The 11983-nt window shown below is 46.0% G+C and overlaps 2 protein-coding genes across 4 annotated transcripts; both read left to right on the top strand.

Moving 5' to 3' along the window:
* Window positions 1-356: 356 nt before the first annotated feature.
* LOC125344815 (melanoma antigen preferentially expressed in tumors-like) lies at window positions 357-3270 on the top strand. 2 transcript variants are annotated; one of them, XM_048337153.1, is made up of 3 exons: window positions 357-525; window positions 856-1001; window positions 2697-3270. In XM_048337153.1, the coding sequence occupies exons 1-3, from the start codon at window positions 487-489 to the stop codon at window positions 3238-3240; spliced, it is 729 nt and encodes a 242-aa protein (XP_048193110.1). In that variant the 5' UTR covers window positions 357-486; the 3' UTR covers window positions 3241-3270. The 2 variants fall into 2 exon arrangements, with proteins under 2 accessions (XP_048193110.1, XP_048193109.1); XM_048337152.1 differs by having other exon boundaries at window positions 358-1001.
* A 5085-nt stretch (window positions 3271-8355) lies between these two features.
* Window positions 8356-11286, top strand: LOC125344814 (melanoma antigen preferentially expressed in tumors-like). Of its 2 annotated transcripts, XM_048337151.1 has the most exons (3): window positions 8356-8538; window positions 8869-9014; window positions 10710-11286. In XM_048337151.1, the coding sequence occupies exons 1-3, from the start codon at window positions 8500-8502 to the stop codon at window positions 11251-11253; spliced, it is 729 nt and encodes a 242-aa protein (XP_048193108.1). In that variant the 5' UTR covers window positions 8356-8499; the 3' UTR covers window positions 11254-11286. The 2 variants fall into 2 exon arrangements, with proteins under 2 accessions (XP_048193108.1, XP_048193107.1); XM_048337150.1 differs by having other exon boundaries at window positions 8357-9014.
* The last annotated feature ends 697 nt before the right edge of the window (window positions 11287-11983 follow it).

The raw sequence follows: 11983 nt of genomic DNA on the forward strand, positions 1-11983 counted from the left end.
GTGGTGCTAGAAACAATTGTTGGTATCTCCTTTAGGATGAACCACCATATAATGCACTATTGACTGAAGGAACATGTCTGCATTCCTTCCCAGTGTCACTTAAAGGTATGGGAAGTAGATTCTAGGGTTCAATCTCAGTGGTAGAATACTTGCCTTGCACTTCTGAGGTCCTATGATCAGTACTCAGTAATACAAAGTTAAACATATTGGGTAGAAGAACAGATAGATAACAGATGCTAAACAGACAGTCAGATAACAGAATAACCTTAAGAGAGAAGAAATCAGAGGAAAAAGCAAGATCCTAGGAGAAAAGGGGACCACAGCTAATACCTGGGTTTTAGAGTTCATGTTTATATTTGACCTTTACCTTCATTCTGAGACCCTTCCCTTTACCTTCCATTAATCATCTGTTTTATCCACAGGCAGGGGAAACTGCAAGTACTGGATCTATGTCAGAAAACTATATGGTCTGGTAGCAGGGATGGCATGTGCTCACTGTCCCAGGCCATCCTGCCATTGATGAAGGTAAAGGTGGATGGATCCAGTATGGGAGCAAAAGAGCCCAGGGCTCCTCTGAAGGTGTTCATAGATCTCTACCTCAGTATTGGCAGCCACGATGAATGGCTCACTTCTCTGATTGAAAAGGCCAAGCAGTGGAAAGGTTTACTACACTTATACTGTAACAAGCTGAGTATTTTTGCACTGTCCGTACAAAATATGAAGGTATTGAAAATGGTGAGGCTGTATTCTGTCCAGGATTTGGAACTGGTCTGTAACTGGAAATTATCAGTCCTGGGGAAGCTCCTTTCTCTTCTACCATACATGGGTAAATTGCACAGACTCTTCCTGTCTCAGACACAGATGTCCCAGTGTAGTTCTTGGGAGGAGGAGGAGCAGTTTGTGGAGACGTTCAGCTCTCAGTTGCTCAGTCTACATCACCTCCAGGAGCTTCATTTGGAATCCATCAGCTCTCTTGAAGGCTCCTTGTGCAGTTTGCTCAGGTGAGGGTTATTACATTTGCTCTGCAGAATAGGACAGGTCTGTATTCATTTCAGGATGGATAAAGCATCTTTGCTCTGTGACAGCCATAATCATGTGTCCCTGTATGTCAACATTTGTCTTGTTCCCAAGTATGGTATCTATCCAAACAGTTTAGAGGTAGTCTTTATCCCTCTTTGGATCAGAATAGTACAATTGCATATACTGGGTACAATCATCTCAAGTTATATAGAACAACTATTTATTTTGGCTCACAGATCTAGTTGAGGTCCAGTGGAAAATATCCAGTGAATGCCACTGTTTTGGTTTATATGCAGAGACTATGTGCTCAAGCAATGTCAGGACCCTGGGTGTGGTAGTTTATACCTGTAATTCGAGCATTCGAGAGGCTTGGCAGGAGAATTTTGTCTTTGAGATAAGCCTATGCTACATAGTAAAACTCTGTCTAGAAATTTAAAAAGAGAACAACACACATAAGAACACAGAGTGAGACATAGAATTAGATAAGCCAGATTTTATAAAGGATTTATACTTTAGACAGCCCACTGATATATTGATCCATTGATTGTAACGGTACATCCTTAACTCTCTCTTAAGAGTTCTACTTAATTCCTTTTATTTTATCATAATGGAGACTCAATTTCAAAATGGATTTGTACTTAATGTGAGGGAGTATATATGAAGTATATGATTCTAGAAATAAAGGATAGGTGGTTAAGAGATAATAAAAAAGTCTGGGGGCTGGGGATATGGCCTAGTGGCAAGAGTGCTTGCCTCGTATACTTGAAGCCCTGGTTCGATTCCCCAGCACCACATATACAGAAAATGGCCAGAAGTGGCGCTGTGACTCAAGTGGCAGAGTGCTAGCCTTGAGAAAAAGTAGCCAGGGACAGTGCTCAGGCCCTGAGTCCAAGTCCCAGGACTGGCAAAAAAAAAAAAAAAAAAAAAAAAAAAAAAAAAAGTCTGAAGTTGATCCCTGTGTCTGGCAGACATTTTGGAGGCTGTTTGCCTTCTAGGTTTGTACTTTATGAAGGGTATTTTAGTAGCCTCATACTAGGTAATATAGGTGACTTAATTAACACAGTTGCTGGAAGAAAGCCTGATTTGGGTTTGTTATTGCTGCTACTGCTGCTCCTTCCTCTTCTCTTCTTTGTGCTTATCTGCTGCTGCTTTGTCTTCTTACGCTGCTTCTGCTTTGTCTTCTTACGCTGCTTCTGCTTTGTCTTCTTACGCTGCTTCTGCTTCTTTTTTGCTTTAAGAAATTAATTCCCCCCCCCCCAGGTTATTAATTGAGGGGATTTATATTTGTGTCTCTGGAACTAAAATAATCTAATGTCCTTCTCTTCTTGATACCTAGGGTCAGGTTCTTTTCTGAGTAATCTTCGTGGTCCTCTTATTTAACCATCACAACAACTAATCTGTATGCTTTGCTCTACTCAGTAGATAAGGAAAGGGAATATGTGAGGTCTTATTTACTTGACCCAGTTCCAGAACAAGGTTAACAAATGTAGAAAGGACTTCATGTAAATTGGCCTTGTTGGAAGACCTCTTTACAGTATGACAGCCTCAAGGTTGGGCATCAGGAAAACTTTGGGGTTTTTCTTTGCTGCATTGGCTGTATTGAGTTATGAGTTCTCCCCACTGGCTGCTACTCATCACCACCAGTCCCCAGCACTGACTGTTCTCTCTGTCCACAGGTGCCTGAGGAGCCCCTTGAAGATCCTCTCTCTCACCAATTGTCTGCTTCTAGAATCAGACTTGATGAATTTGTCTAAGTGCCCCAATACAAGACAGCTAAGGGGACTGTGTCTAAATAGGGTTATCCTGATGGACATAAGTTCTGAGACCCTGGAAGCACTGCTAGAGAATGTATCGAGTACCCTCCAGGTCCTGAGCCTAGAGGAATGTGGGATCATGAACCTCCAACTCACTGCCATTCTGCCTGCCCTGAGACACTGTTCCCAGCTCACAACCTTTAGCTTTTCTGGGAACCCCATCTCCATAAATGTGCTGTTGCGAGTCGTTCGCCACACCATTGGACTGACCAACTTAAGGCGTGTGCGGTACCCTGCACCACTGGAATTTTATGAGCATGTTGGAGATGGGTTGCTTGCTACCCTACAAGCCAAGCTGATGCAGATGCTACAAGAGTTGGGGCGGTCAGACATGGAGTGGCTCAGTGGCAAACCCTGTCCTCATCGTGAGTGGCCCTTCAGTGACCTGTGGCCCATGCCCTGGTAGCATCTACACAGGTAAGTAGCCCTATCCACAGCTTTGGTCTGTACATGTGGACACCGAAGCGTACAAATCACAGAAGCCACAGTTACAAAGGACTGCTCATGGTAAGCAGGAAAAGGAAAGATGATCAGGGATGCGAGTTAGACATTGACTTGGGGCAGTTTGGTCATTGTCAAAAATATCCTAAGGCATTACAAATGAGAATTTGAAATTTTACATGGGTAGGGTGATGTATAAGAATTGTCCCGGGGCTGGGGATATAGCCTAGTGGCAAGAGTGCCTGCCTCGGATACACGAGGCCCTAGGTTCGATTCCCCAGACCACATATACAGAAAAAACGGCCAGAAGCGGCGCTGTGGCTCAAGTGGCAGAGTGCTAGCCTTGAGCGGGAAGAAGCCAGGGACAGTGCTCAGGCCCTGAGTCCAAGGCCCAGGACTGGCAAAAAAAAAAAAAAAAAAAAAAAAAAAAAAAAAAAAGAATTGTCCCTACATTGATGAATGTAAAGAGACAGCCATAATTAAAGAAACCTTAGTATAAATGATTTGTTATGCTGTGTGATATATGAACCTGTTTCGGTAACTTAAAAGTCAGATATTATTTGAAGGTGAGAGTTGGCAAAAAAAATTTGCTGAGAAATGATTAGTGGGAACATTTTTTTTTTTTTTTTTTTTTTTTTTTTTTTGGCCAGTCCTGGGGCTTGGACTCAGGGCCTGAGCACTGTCCCTGGCTTCTTTTTGCTCAAGGCTAGCACTCTGCCACTTGAGCCACAGCGCCACTTCTGGCCATTTTCTGTATATGTGGTGCTGGGGAATCGAACCCAGGGCCTCATGTATACGAGGCAAGCACTCTTGCCACTAGGCCATATCCCCAGCCCGGGAACATTTATTAGGACACTATTAAAAGGAAAATGATGGGCAATGAGGCCAAGAGCATATTGCTGCTATTGCTACTGCTGCTTCTGATCTGGTGAAGGTGCCAATGTGGGGTTGGCAACAGGCTTTTATAGGGTTACTAGGCTCTTTCCTGTTTTTAATCTCTTTGGGGGAGTCTTGCTTATTGGTCCTTTTTTTCCCCCCTCAGGGAATAGTTTGAATTCTCACCAGATTGGCTCTTCTGCATCTTATGGGAGCTATTTCATGTGCTTGTGTTGCCTCCATATTCCACCTTGGTCCTGGGTATCTGACTGTTTGCTATGTCTCCTTTAAGGGGAGACAGTCTTTCACATACCCTCTTCCTGTAGAGAAGAATGAATCCAATCTTGGATTCAGTGCCATGATGATATATTGGATTTGCTTGGAGCTGGTAGGGTTGTAGATATGTCCTAACCTACCTATTTATTATCCTAGCACATGAATATGGAGCAATCCACCGAGCCATGTCATGGTCTAATTGATTTTCGAATAGAATTACATGGCCTCATGATTCATGGAGCTAAGAGGCACTGAAGGGTCAGAAAGTGTGGATGGTATCCATGCTGTACCCTGGTCACTAAACCTCCAGCCTAGTGCATGCAGAAAGAACTCTGGGTAGGAAGTCAATAAAGTGAGTTCTAGTGTCAAAAAGGAATAAAGTAGATGGGATGTCAATCCCCTGAAGAAGTGAGGCCAGGATCCCCATTTTCCCTTGAGATTCATCCAAGACTAGATAGGTTAATTTATGAGTGTTGCCTTGAGGTTGTCCTGAAATTTAGCTCCAAGGCAGCAGTCTTTTCTAAGCCTGGCATAGGTTTCCTGTGGGTGGCAGTAGCCATATCTAAAACTCTTCCATTTCTCATACTTCAAGAGTTGATAGGTTTTGTATACCAGTGAGTATTTCAGAGTACAAAGCAAATGCCATACATGTATATATTTGTTTGTTTTGGCTAGTCCTGGGGTTTGGACTCAGGGCTTGAGCACTGACCCTGGCCCTGGCTTCTTTTTACTCAAGGATAGCACTCAACCTCTTGAGCCACAGTGCTACTTCTGGCTTTTTGTATGTATGCGGTGCTGAGAACTCGAACCCAGGGCTTCATGTATGTGAGGCAAGCACTCTACCACTAGGCCATATTTCCAGCCCAGCAAATGCTATTTGAAGAGACAGGTTTTTATAGATTAAAGAGGGAAAATAATTATATCAGGAATATGGAAAAATAGAAAATATAAACTGGAGGCTCATTTACAGTAGTGTGTTTTTGTTCTTAATATGAATGTCCATATAAAGCCTCTCTCAAAACAATAGGTCATGGGGAGGAGAGAAGGTGGGAGAAAAATGAGGGAGGAGGTAACAAGTTTGACAAGAAATGTACTCACTACTTTACGTATGTAACTGTAACCTCTCTGTATGTCATCTTGAGAATAAAATTAAAAATTTAAAAACACACCAAAACAGCACCAAGAGATCACTTGATTAAATTTACTAGGTTTACTAGAGAGACAAAATGTCTTTCTCAACCAGGTCTTTTGCCAGCAGCCCTGAATGTCTGGGGAGAGTAAAATACTTTTCCTTTGTGTCACCAGGCAAGATGGTCACATCAGTACAGAGGCAGAGTTACCTAGGTGACCCGCACACCTGGAGGCGGCTGCCTCCCCCGCCCCTGAGGTCACATCCGGGCCTCACCTCCCCATCCCACCCCCCTACAGAAGGCCTCGCCCGGGGGCGGCTGCTCTCTGTGAGCGTGGGCGCGGGTCAGCGGGACGAGCTCTCCTCTCCTGCCCGAGACCGCGTGGCGTCCTCCTTTCCCGGCTCCTGCTCCACACACCCGGCAGCCATCAGGTAAGGAATGCGCCGTGAGGGAAGGCGGAGGTTCTCATCCTCCTTAGAGGGGTCTGGAACTTTCGGGCGGTTCGTGTCGGGGCGCTGGAGTGAACTTGGAGCAGTTTATCCGGGGCTCTGAGCTCCAGGTGGGAAGTCCACGCGGAGCCGCCGCGGCTTCTCCCGCGTTGTCCACGGGTGTTTGCCCGCCGCCTCGCCCACCTGGTTTCTTCTTCATGACCCGCGTTTGCACTGCGGGCGCCACCGGGCGGGGCGCGGGGACCCGGGTCTGGAAGGGGTGACCCCCGCCCCCATCGCCACCCGGACCCGGGGAGATCTGCCCTCCCCTCGCCCTGCTTCCAGCCCCCGCTTCCGGCTCCCGGCGGCCGCGCGTCCCGAGCCGTCGGCCCGGACCTGTGGGTCGGCGCGCGCCGCACCGAGTCCGGGTCCTCCCGGTTCCGGGGCGCAGGCTCGGGGTGCTGGCCCTGCCCGCCCGAAACGCCCGCCTGAGATTCGGGCAGACGCGGGAGCGGACGGTGCGGACCCCGCTCGGGGACGGGCGGCGCCGGGCGAGGGCGCACCGCCCCGGGACCGGAGGCCTCTGGGCGCCGGGCGCCGCCCCTCCCCGCCCGGGGCCCGGCAGGTGCGCGCGCGCCTCCTCCACCCGCCCGGCTCTCCCGGAGCCGAGCCCCGGGCCGGCGCAGCCCCCAGCCGCGCTCCTCCGCCTCCAGCGCCAGCCGCAGCTCTTCTCCCTTCTGCCCGCACAGCCGGCGGCCCTGGCCTGGCGCGGGGGTCCCGGCGCCACCCCGGAGGCAGCACCGCTGAACCTCGCGCCGCGCCGGGAGGAGCTGAGGCGCCCGAAGGACTCCCGGCCCTCAGTGTGCTTGGAAGGTGGAGAATGAGATGGAAAGGGGGCGAACTGGACGTCTGCTTTTGGTGAGTCAACATGCTGCCTAATAGCACAAGCTGTTAAAAATGAACTTTGGCAAGATAGGCGATATTTGGGTTAAGCTTCAGGCATAGGGCTCGGTGTTAATGGTAGGATTAACATTTGATTATGGTAACCAAACCCTAATCCATACCCTAAGCCACTCAGGAATCCTATGCCTTACTTGAAACTTTTCATTAACTAAACCCACACAATAACTGTGCTCAACACAGCAACCCTAACCCAGTCCTCAAAGCTGGGAGAGAGAACTGGTTTGCTGGTGTGGTTTTTGTTCTTTCCTCCCTCTTTGGCCTGTTTCCCGACAGTGTAGAGGGTCTGTGTGGGCTGCAGGCCTTTGTAACAGCTGGCTGCCTGCACACTGCTAATGCTGTGATAAATACTCCAAGATTCCATCCTTCAGTATGTGGCTTCTCAGACAATTTACACATATCTAACAATATGACTGGGTTAGGGGTCGGTTGTTGATGTCACTAAGGACTGGTGGTAGTAGGGCTACTCAGAGTGTGCGTTAGCACAAATATTTAGTTATGTTTTGGAAATAGATTAGGCAGGTGTTGGGTTTTCCATTAACCTTACAGAGCAGGTTAGAGTTAGGGACTAAGTTAGGGTTATGCTCACTATTACAGAAAGATAGTAAATGATGGTTGAGGAATGGGTCAGGCTTAGGGAGTGGGTTAGGGAAGGGAATAGGGAATGTGGTAGACAAAGGATGAGGTTGGGGAGCCTGTTAGGGAAGATTTTAGGATAGGGTTTAGGAAGGGTTGAGGGTTAGGGAGTGGGTGAGAATTAACTATGTGGAATCAGTTTGAGTTATGGAGTGGTTTACACTCCATAACACAGGTAAGGATTAGGGTTAAGGAAGGGGCTAGGGTAAGAGTTAGGCAATGTGTTCAATATGAATGTGTTAGGTACACAATTGTATGGATTTTGGTTAGTAAATGGCTTAGGGTGAGGCATAAGGTTGGTGAGGAGCTTACGGTGTAGGTTGGGGTTGGAGCATGTTAGGGTGTGAGTACTGGCTAGAGTTAGTGTGCACAATGGGGGTAGGAGTAGGGGTCGGGTAGCTAGGATCAGAGGCCTTTAGAGTGGACACTAGGGTGGTGCTAGAAACAATTGTTGGTATCTCCTTTAGGATGAACCACCATATAATGCACTATTGACTGAAGGAACATGTCTGCATTCCTTCCCAGTGTCACTTAAAGGTATGGGAAGTAGATTCTAGGGTTCAATCTCAGTGGTAGAATACTTGCCTTGCACTTCTGAGGTCCTATGATCAGTACTCAGTAATACAAAGTTAAACATATTGGGTAGAAGAACAGATAGATAACAGATGCTAAACAGACAGTCAGATAACAGAATAACCTTAAGAGAGAAGAAATCAGAGGAAAAAGCAAGATCCTAGGAGAAAAGGGGACCACAGCTAATACCTGGGTTTTAGAGTTCATGTTTATATTTGACCTTTACCTTCATTCTGAGACCCTTCCCTTTACCTTCCATTAATCATCTGTTTTATCCACAGGCAGGGGAAACTGCAAGTACTGGATCTATGTCAGAAAACTATATGGTCTGGTAGCAGGGATGGCATGTGCTCACTGTCCCAGGCCATCCTGCCATTGATGAAGGTAAAGGTGGATGGATCCAGTATGGGAGCAAAAGAGCCCAGGGCTCCTCTGAAGGTGTTCATAGATCTCTACCTCAGTATTGGCAGCCACGATGAATGGCTCACTTCTCTGATTGAAAAGGCCAAGCAGTGGAAAGGTTTACTACACTTATACTGTAACAAGCTGAGTATTTTTGCACTGTCCGTACAAAATATGAAGGTATTGAAAATGGTGAGGCTGTATTCTGTCCAGGATTTGGAACTGGTCTGTAACTGGAAATTATCAGTCCTGGGGAAGCTCCTTTCTCTTCTACCATACATGGGTAAATTGCACAGACTCTTCCTGTCTCAGACACAGATGTCCCAGTGTAGTTCTTGGGAGGAGGAGGAGCAGTTTGTGGAGACGTTCAGCTCTCAGTTGCTCAGTCTACATCACCTCCAGGAGCTTCATTTGGAATCCATCAGCTCTCTTGAAGGCTCCTTGTGCAGTTTGCTCAGGTGAGGGTTATTACATTTGCTCTGCAGAATAGGACAGGTCTGTATTCATTTCAGGATGGATAAAGCATCTTTGCTCTGTGACAGCCATAATCATGTGTCCCTGTATGTCAACATTTGTCTTGTTCCCAAGTATGGTATCTATCCAAACAGTTTAGAGGTAGTCTTTATCCCTCTTTGGATCAGAATAGTACAATTGCATATACTGGGTACAATCATCTCAAGTTATATAGAACAACTATTTATTTTGGCTCACAGATCTAGTTGAGGTCCAGTGGAAAATATCCAGTGAATGCCACTGTTTTGGTTTATATGCAGAGACTATGTGCTCAAGCAATGTCAGGACCCTGGGTGTGGTAGTTTATACCTGTAATTCGAGCATTCGAGAGGCTTGGCAGGAGAATTTTGTCTTTGAGATAAGCCTATGCTACATAGTAAAACTCTGTCTAGAAATTTAAAAAGAGAACAACACACATAAGAACACAGAGTGAGACATAGAATTAGATAAGCCAGATTTTATAAAGGATTTATACTTTAGACAGCCCACTGATATATTGATCCATTGATTGTAACGGTACATCCTTAACTCTCTCTTAAGAGTTCTACTTAATTCCTTTTATTTTATCATAATGGAGACTCAATTTCAAAATGGATTTGTACTTAATGTGAGGGAGTATATATGAAGTATATGATTCTAGAAATAAAGGATAGGTGGTTAAGAGATAATAAAAAAGTCTGGGGGCTGGGGATATGGCCTAGTGGCAAGAGTGCTTGCCTCGTATACTTGAAGCCCTGGTTCGATTCCCCAGCACCACATATACAGAAAATGGCCAGAAGTGGCGCTGTGACTCAAGTGGCAGAGTGCTAGCCTTGAGAAAAAGTAGCCAGGGACAGTGCTCAGGCCCTGAGTCCAAGTCCCAGGACTGGCAAAAAAAAAAAAAAAAAAAAAAAAAAAAAAAAAGTCTGAAGTTGATCCCTGTGTCTGGCAGACATTTTGGAGGCTGTTTGCCTTCTAGGTTTGTACTTTATGAAGGGTATTTTAGTAGCCTCATACTAGGTAATATAGGTGACTTAATTAACACAGTTGCTGGAAGAAAGCCTGATTTGGGTTTGTTATTGCTGCTACTGCTGCTCCTTCCTCTTCTCTTCTTTGTGCTTATCTGCTGCTGCTTTGTCTTCTTACGCTGCTTCTGCTTTGTCTTCTTACGCTGCTTCTGCTTTGTCTTCTTACGCTGCTTCTGCTTCTTTTTTGCTTTAAGAAATTAATTCCCCCCCCCCCCAGGTTATTAATTGAGGGGATTTATATTTGTGTCTCTGGAACTAAAATAATCTAATGTCCTTCTCTTCTTGATACCTAGGGTCAGGTTCTTTTCTGAGTAATCTTCGTGGTCCTCTTATTTAACCATCACAACAACTAATCTGTATGCTTTGCTCTACTCAGTAGATAAGGAAAGGGAATATGTGAGGTCTTATTTACTTGACCCAGTTCCAGAACAAGGTTAACAAATGTAGAAAGGACTTCATGTAAATTGGCCTTGTTGGAAGACCTCTTTACAGTATGACAGCCTCAAGGTTGGGCATCAGGAAAACTTTGGGGTTTTTCTTTGCTGCATTGGCTGTATTGAGTTATGAGTTCTCCCCACTGGCTGCTACTCATCACCACCAGTCCCCAGCACTGACTGTTCTCTCTGTCCACAGGTGCCTGAGGAGCCCCTTGAAGATCCTCTCTCTCACCAATTGTCTGCTTCTAGAATCAGACTTGATGAATTTGTCTAAGTGCCCCAATACAAGACAGCTAAGGGGACTGTGTCTAAATAGGGTTATCCTGATGGACATAAGTTCTGAGACCCTGGAAGCACTGCTAGAGAATGTATCGAGTACCCTCCAGGTCCTGAGCCTAGAGGAATGTGGGATCATGAACCTCCAACTCACTGCCATTCTGCCTGCCCTGAGACACTGTTCCCAGCTCACAACCTTTAGCTTTTCTGGGAACCCCATCTCCATAAATGTGCTGTTGCGAGTCGTTCGCCACACCATTGGACTGACCAACTTAAGGCGTGTGCGGTACCCTGCACCACTGGAATTTTATGAGCATGTTGGAGATGGGTTGCTTGCTACCCTACAAGCCAAGCTGATGCAGATGCTACAAGAGTTGGGGCGGTCAGACATGGAGTGGCTCAGTGGCAAACCCTGTCCTCATCGTGAGTGGCCCTTCAGTGACCTGTGGCCCATGCCCTGGTAGCATCTACACAGGTAAGTAGCCCTATCCACAGCTTTGGTCTGTACATGTGGACACCGAAGCGTACAAATCACAGAAGCCACAGTTACAAAGGACTGCTCATGGTAAGCAGGAAAAGGAAAGATGATCAGGGATGCGAGTTAGACATTGACTTGGGGCAGTTTGGTCATTGTCAAAAATATCCTAAGGCATTACAAATGAGAATTTGAAATTTTACATGGGTAGGGTGATGTATAAGAATTGTCCCGGGGCTGGGGATATAGCCTAGTGGCAAGAGTGCCTGCCTCGGATACACGAGGCCCTAGGTTCGATTCCCCAGACCACATATACAGAAAAAACGGCCAGAAGCGGCGCTGTGGCTCAAGTGGCAGAGTGCTAGCCTTGAGCGGGAAGAAGCCAGGGACAGTGCTCAGGCCCTGAGTCCAAGGCCCAGGACTGGCAAAAAAAAAAAAAAAAAAAAAAAAAAAAAAAAAAAAAAAGAATTGTCCCTACATTGATGAATGTAAAGAGACAGCCATAATTAAAGAAACCTTAGTATAAATGATTTGTTATGCTGTGTGATATATGAACCTGTTTCGGTAACTTAAAAGTCAGATATTATTTGAAGTGAGAGTTGGCAAAAAAAATTTGCTGAGAAATGATTAGTGGGAACATTTTTTTTTTTTTTTTTTTTTTTTTTTTTTTGGCCAGTCCTGGGGCTTGGACTCAGGGCCTGAGCACTGTCCCTGGCTTC

The sequence above is a fragment of the Perognathus longimembris genome, unplaced genomic scaffold (assembly GCF_023159225.1).
Source record: "Perognathus longimembris pacificus isolate PPM17 unplaced genomic scaffold, ASM2315922v1 HiC_scaffold_4417, whole genome shotgun sequence".
NCBI lineage: Eukaryota > Metazoa > Chordata > Mammalia > Rodentia > Heteromyidae > Perognathus > Perognathus longimembris.

Excerpts from the sequence above, each read along its gene's own strand:
- LOC125344815 (XM_048337152.1), top strand. The coding sequence starts at position 487 with ATGTGCTCACTGTCCCAGGCCATCCTGCCATTGATGAAGGTAAAGGTG. Across the intron at positions 1,002-2,696 it reads TCCTTGTGCAGTTTGCTCAG|GTGCCTGAGGAGCCCCTTGA; the intron begins GTGAGGGTTATT and ends CTCTGTCCACAG.
- LOC125344814 (XM_048337150.1), top strand. The coding sequence starts at position 8,500 with ATGTGCTCACTGTCCCAGGCCATCCTGCCATTGATGAAGGTAAAGGTG. Across the intron at positions 9,015-10,709 it reads TCCTTGTGCAGTTTGCTCAG|GTGCCTGAGGAGCCCCTTGA; the intron begins GTGAGGGTTATT and ends CTCTGTCCACAG.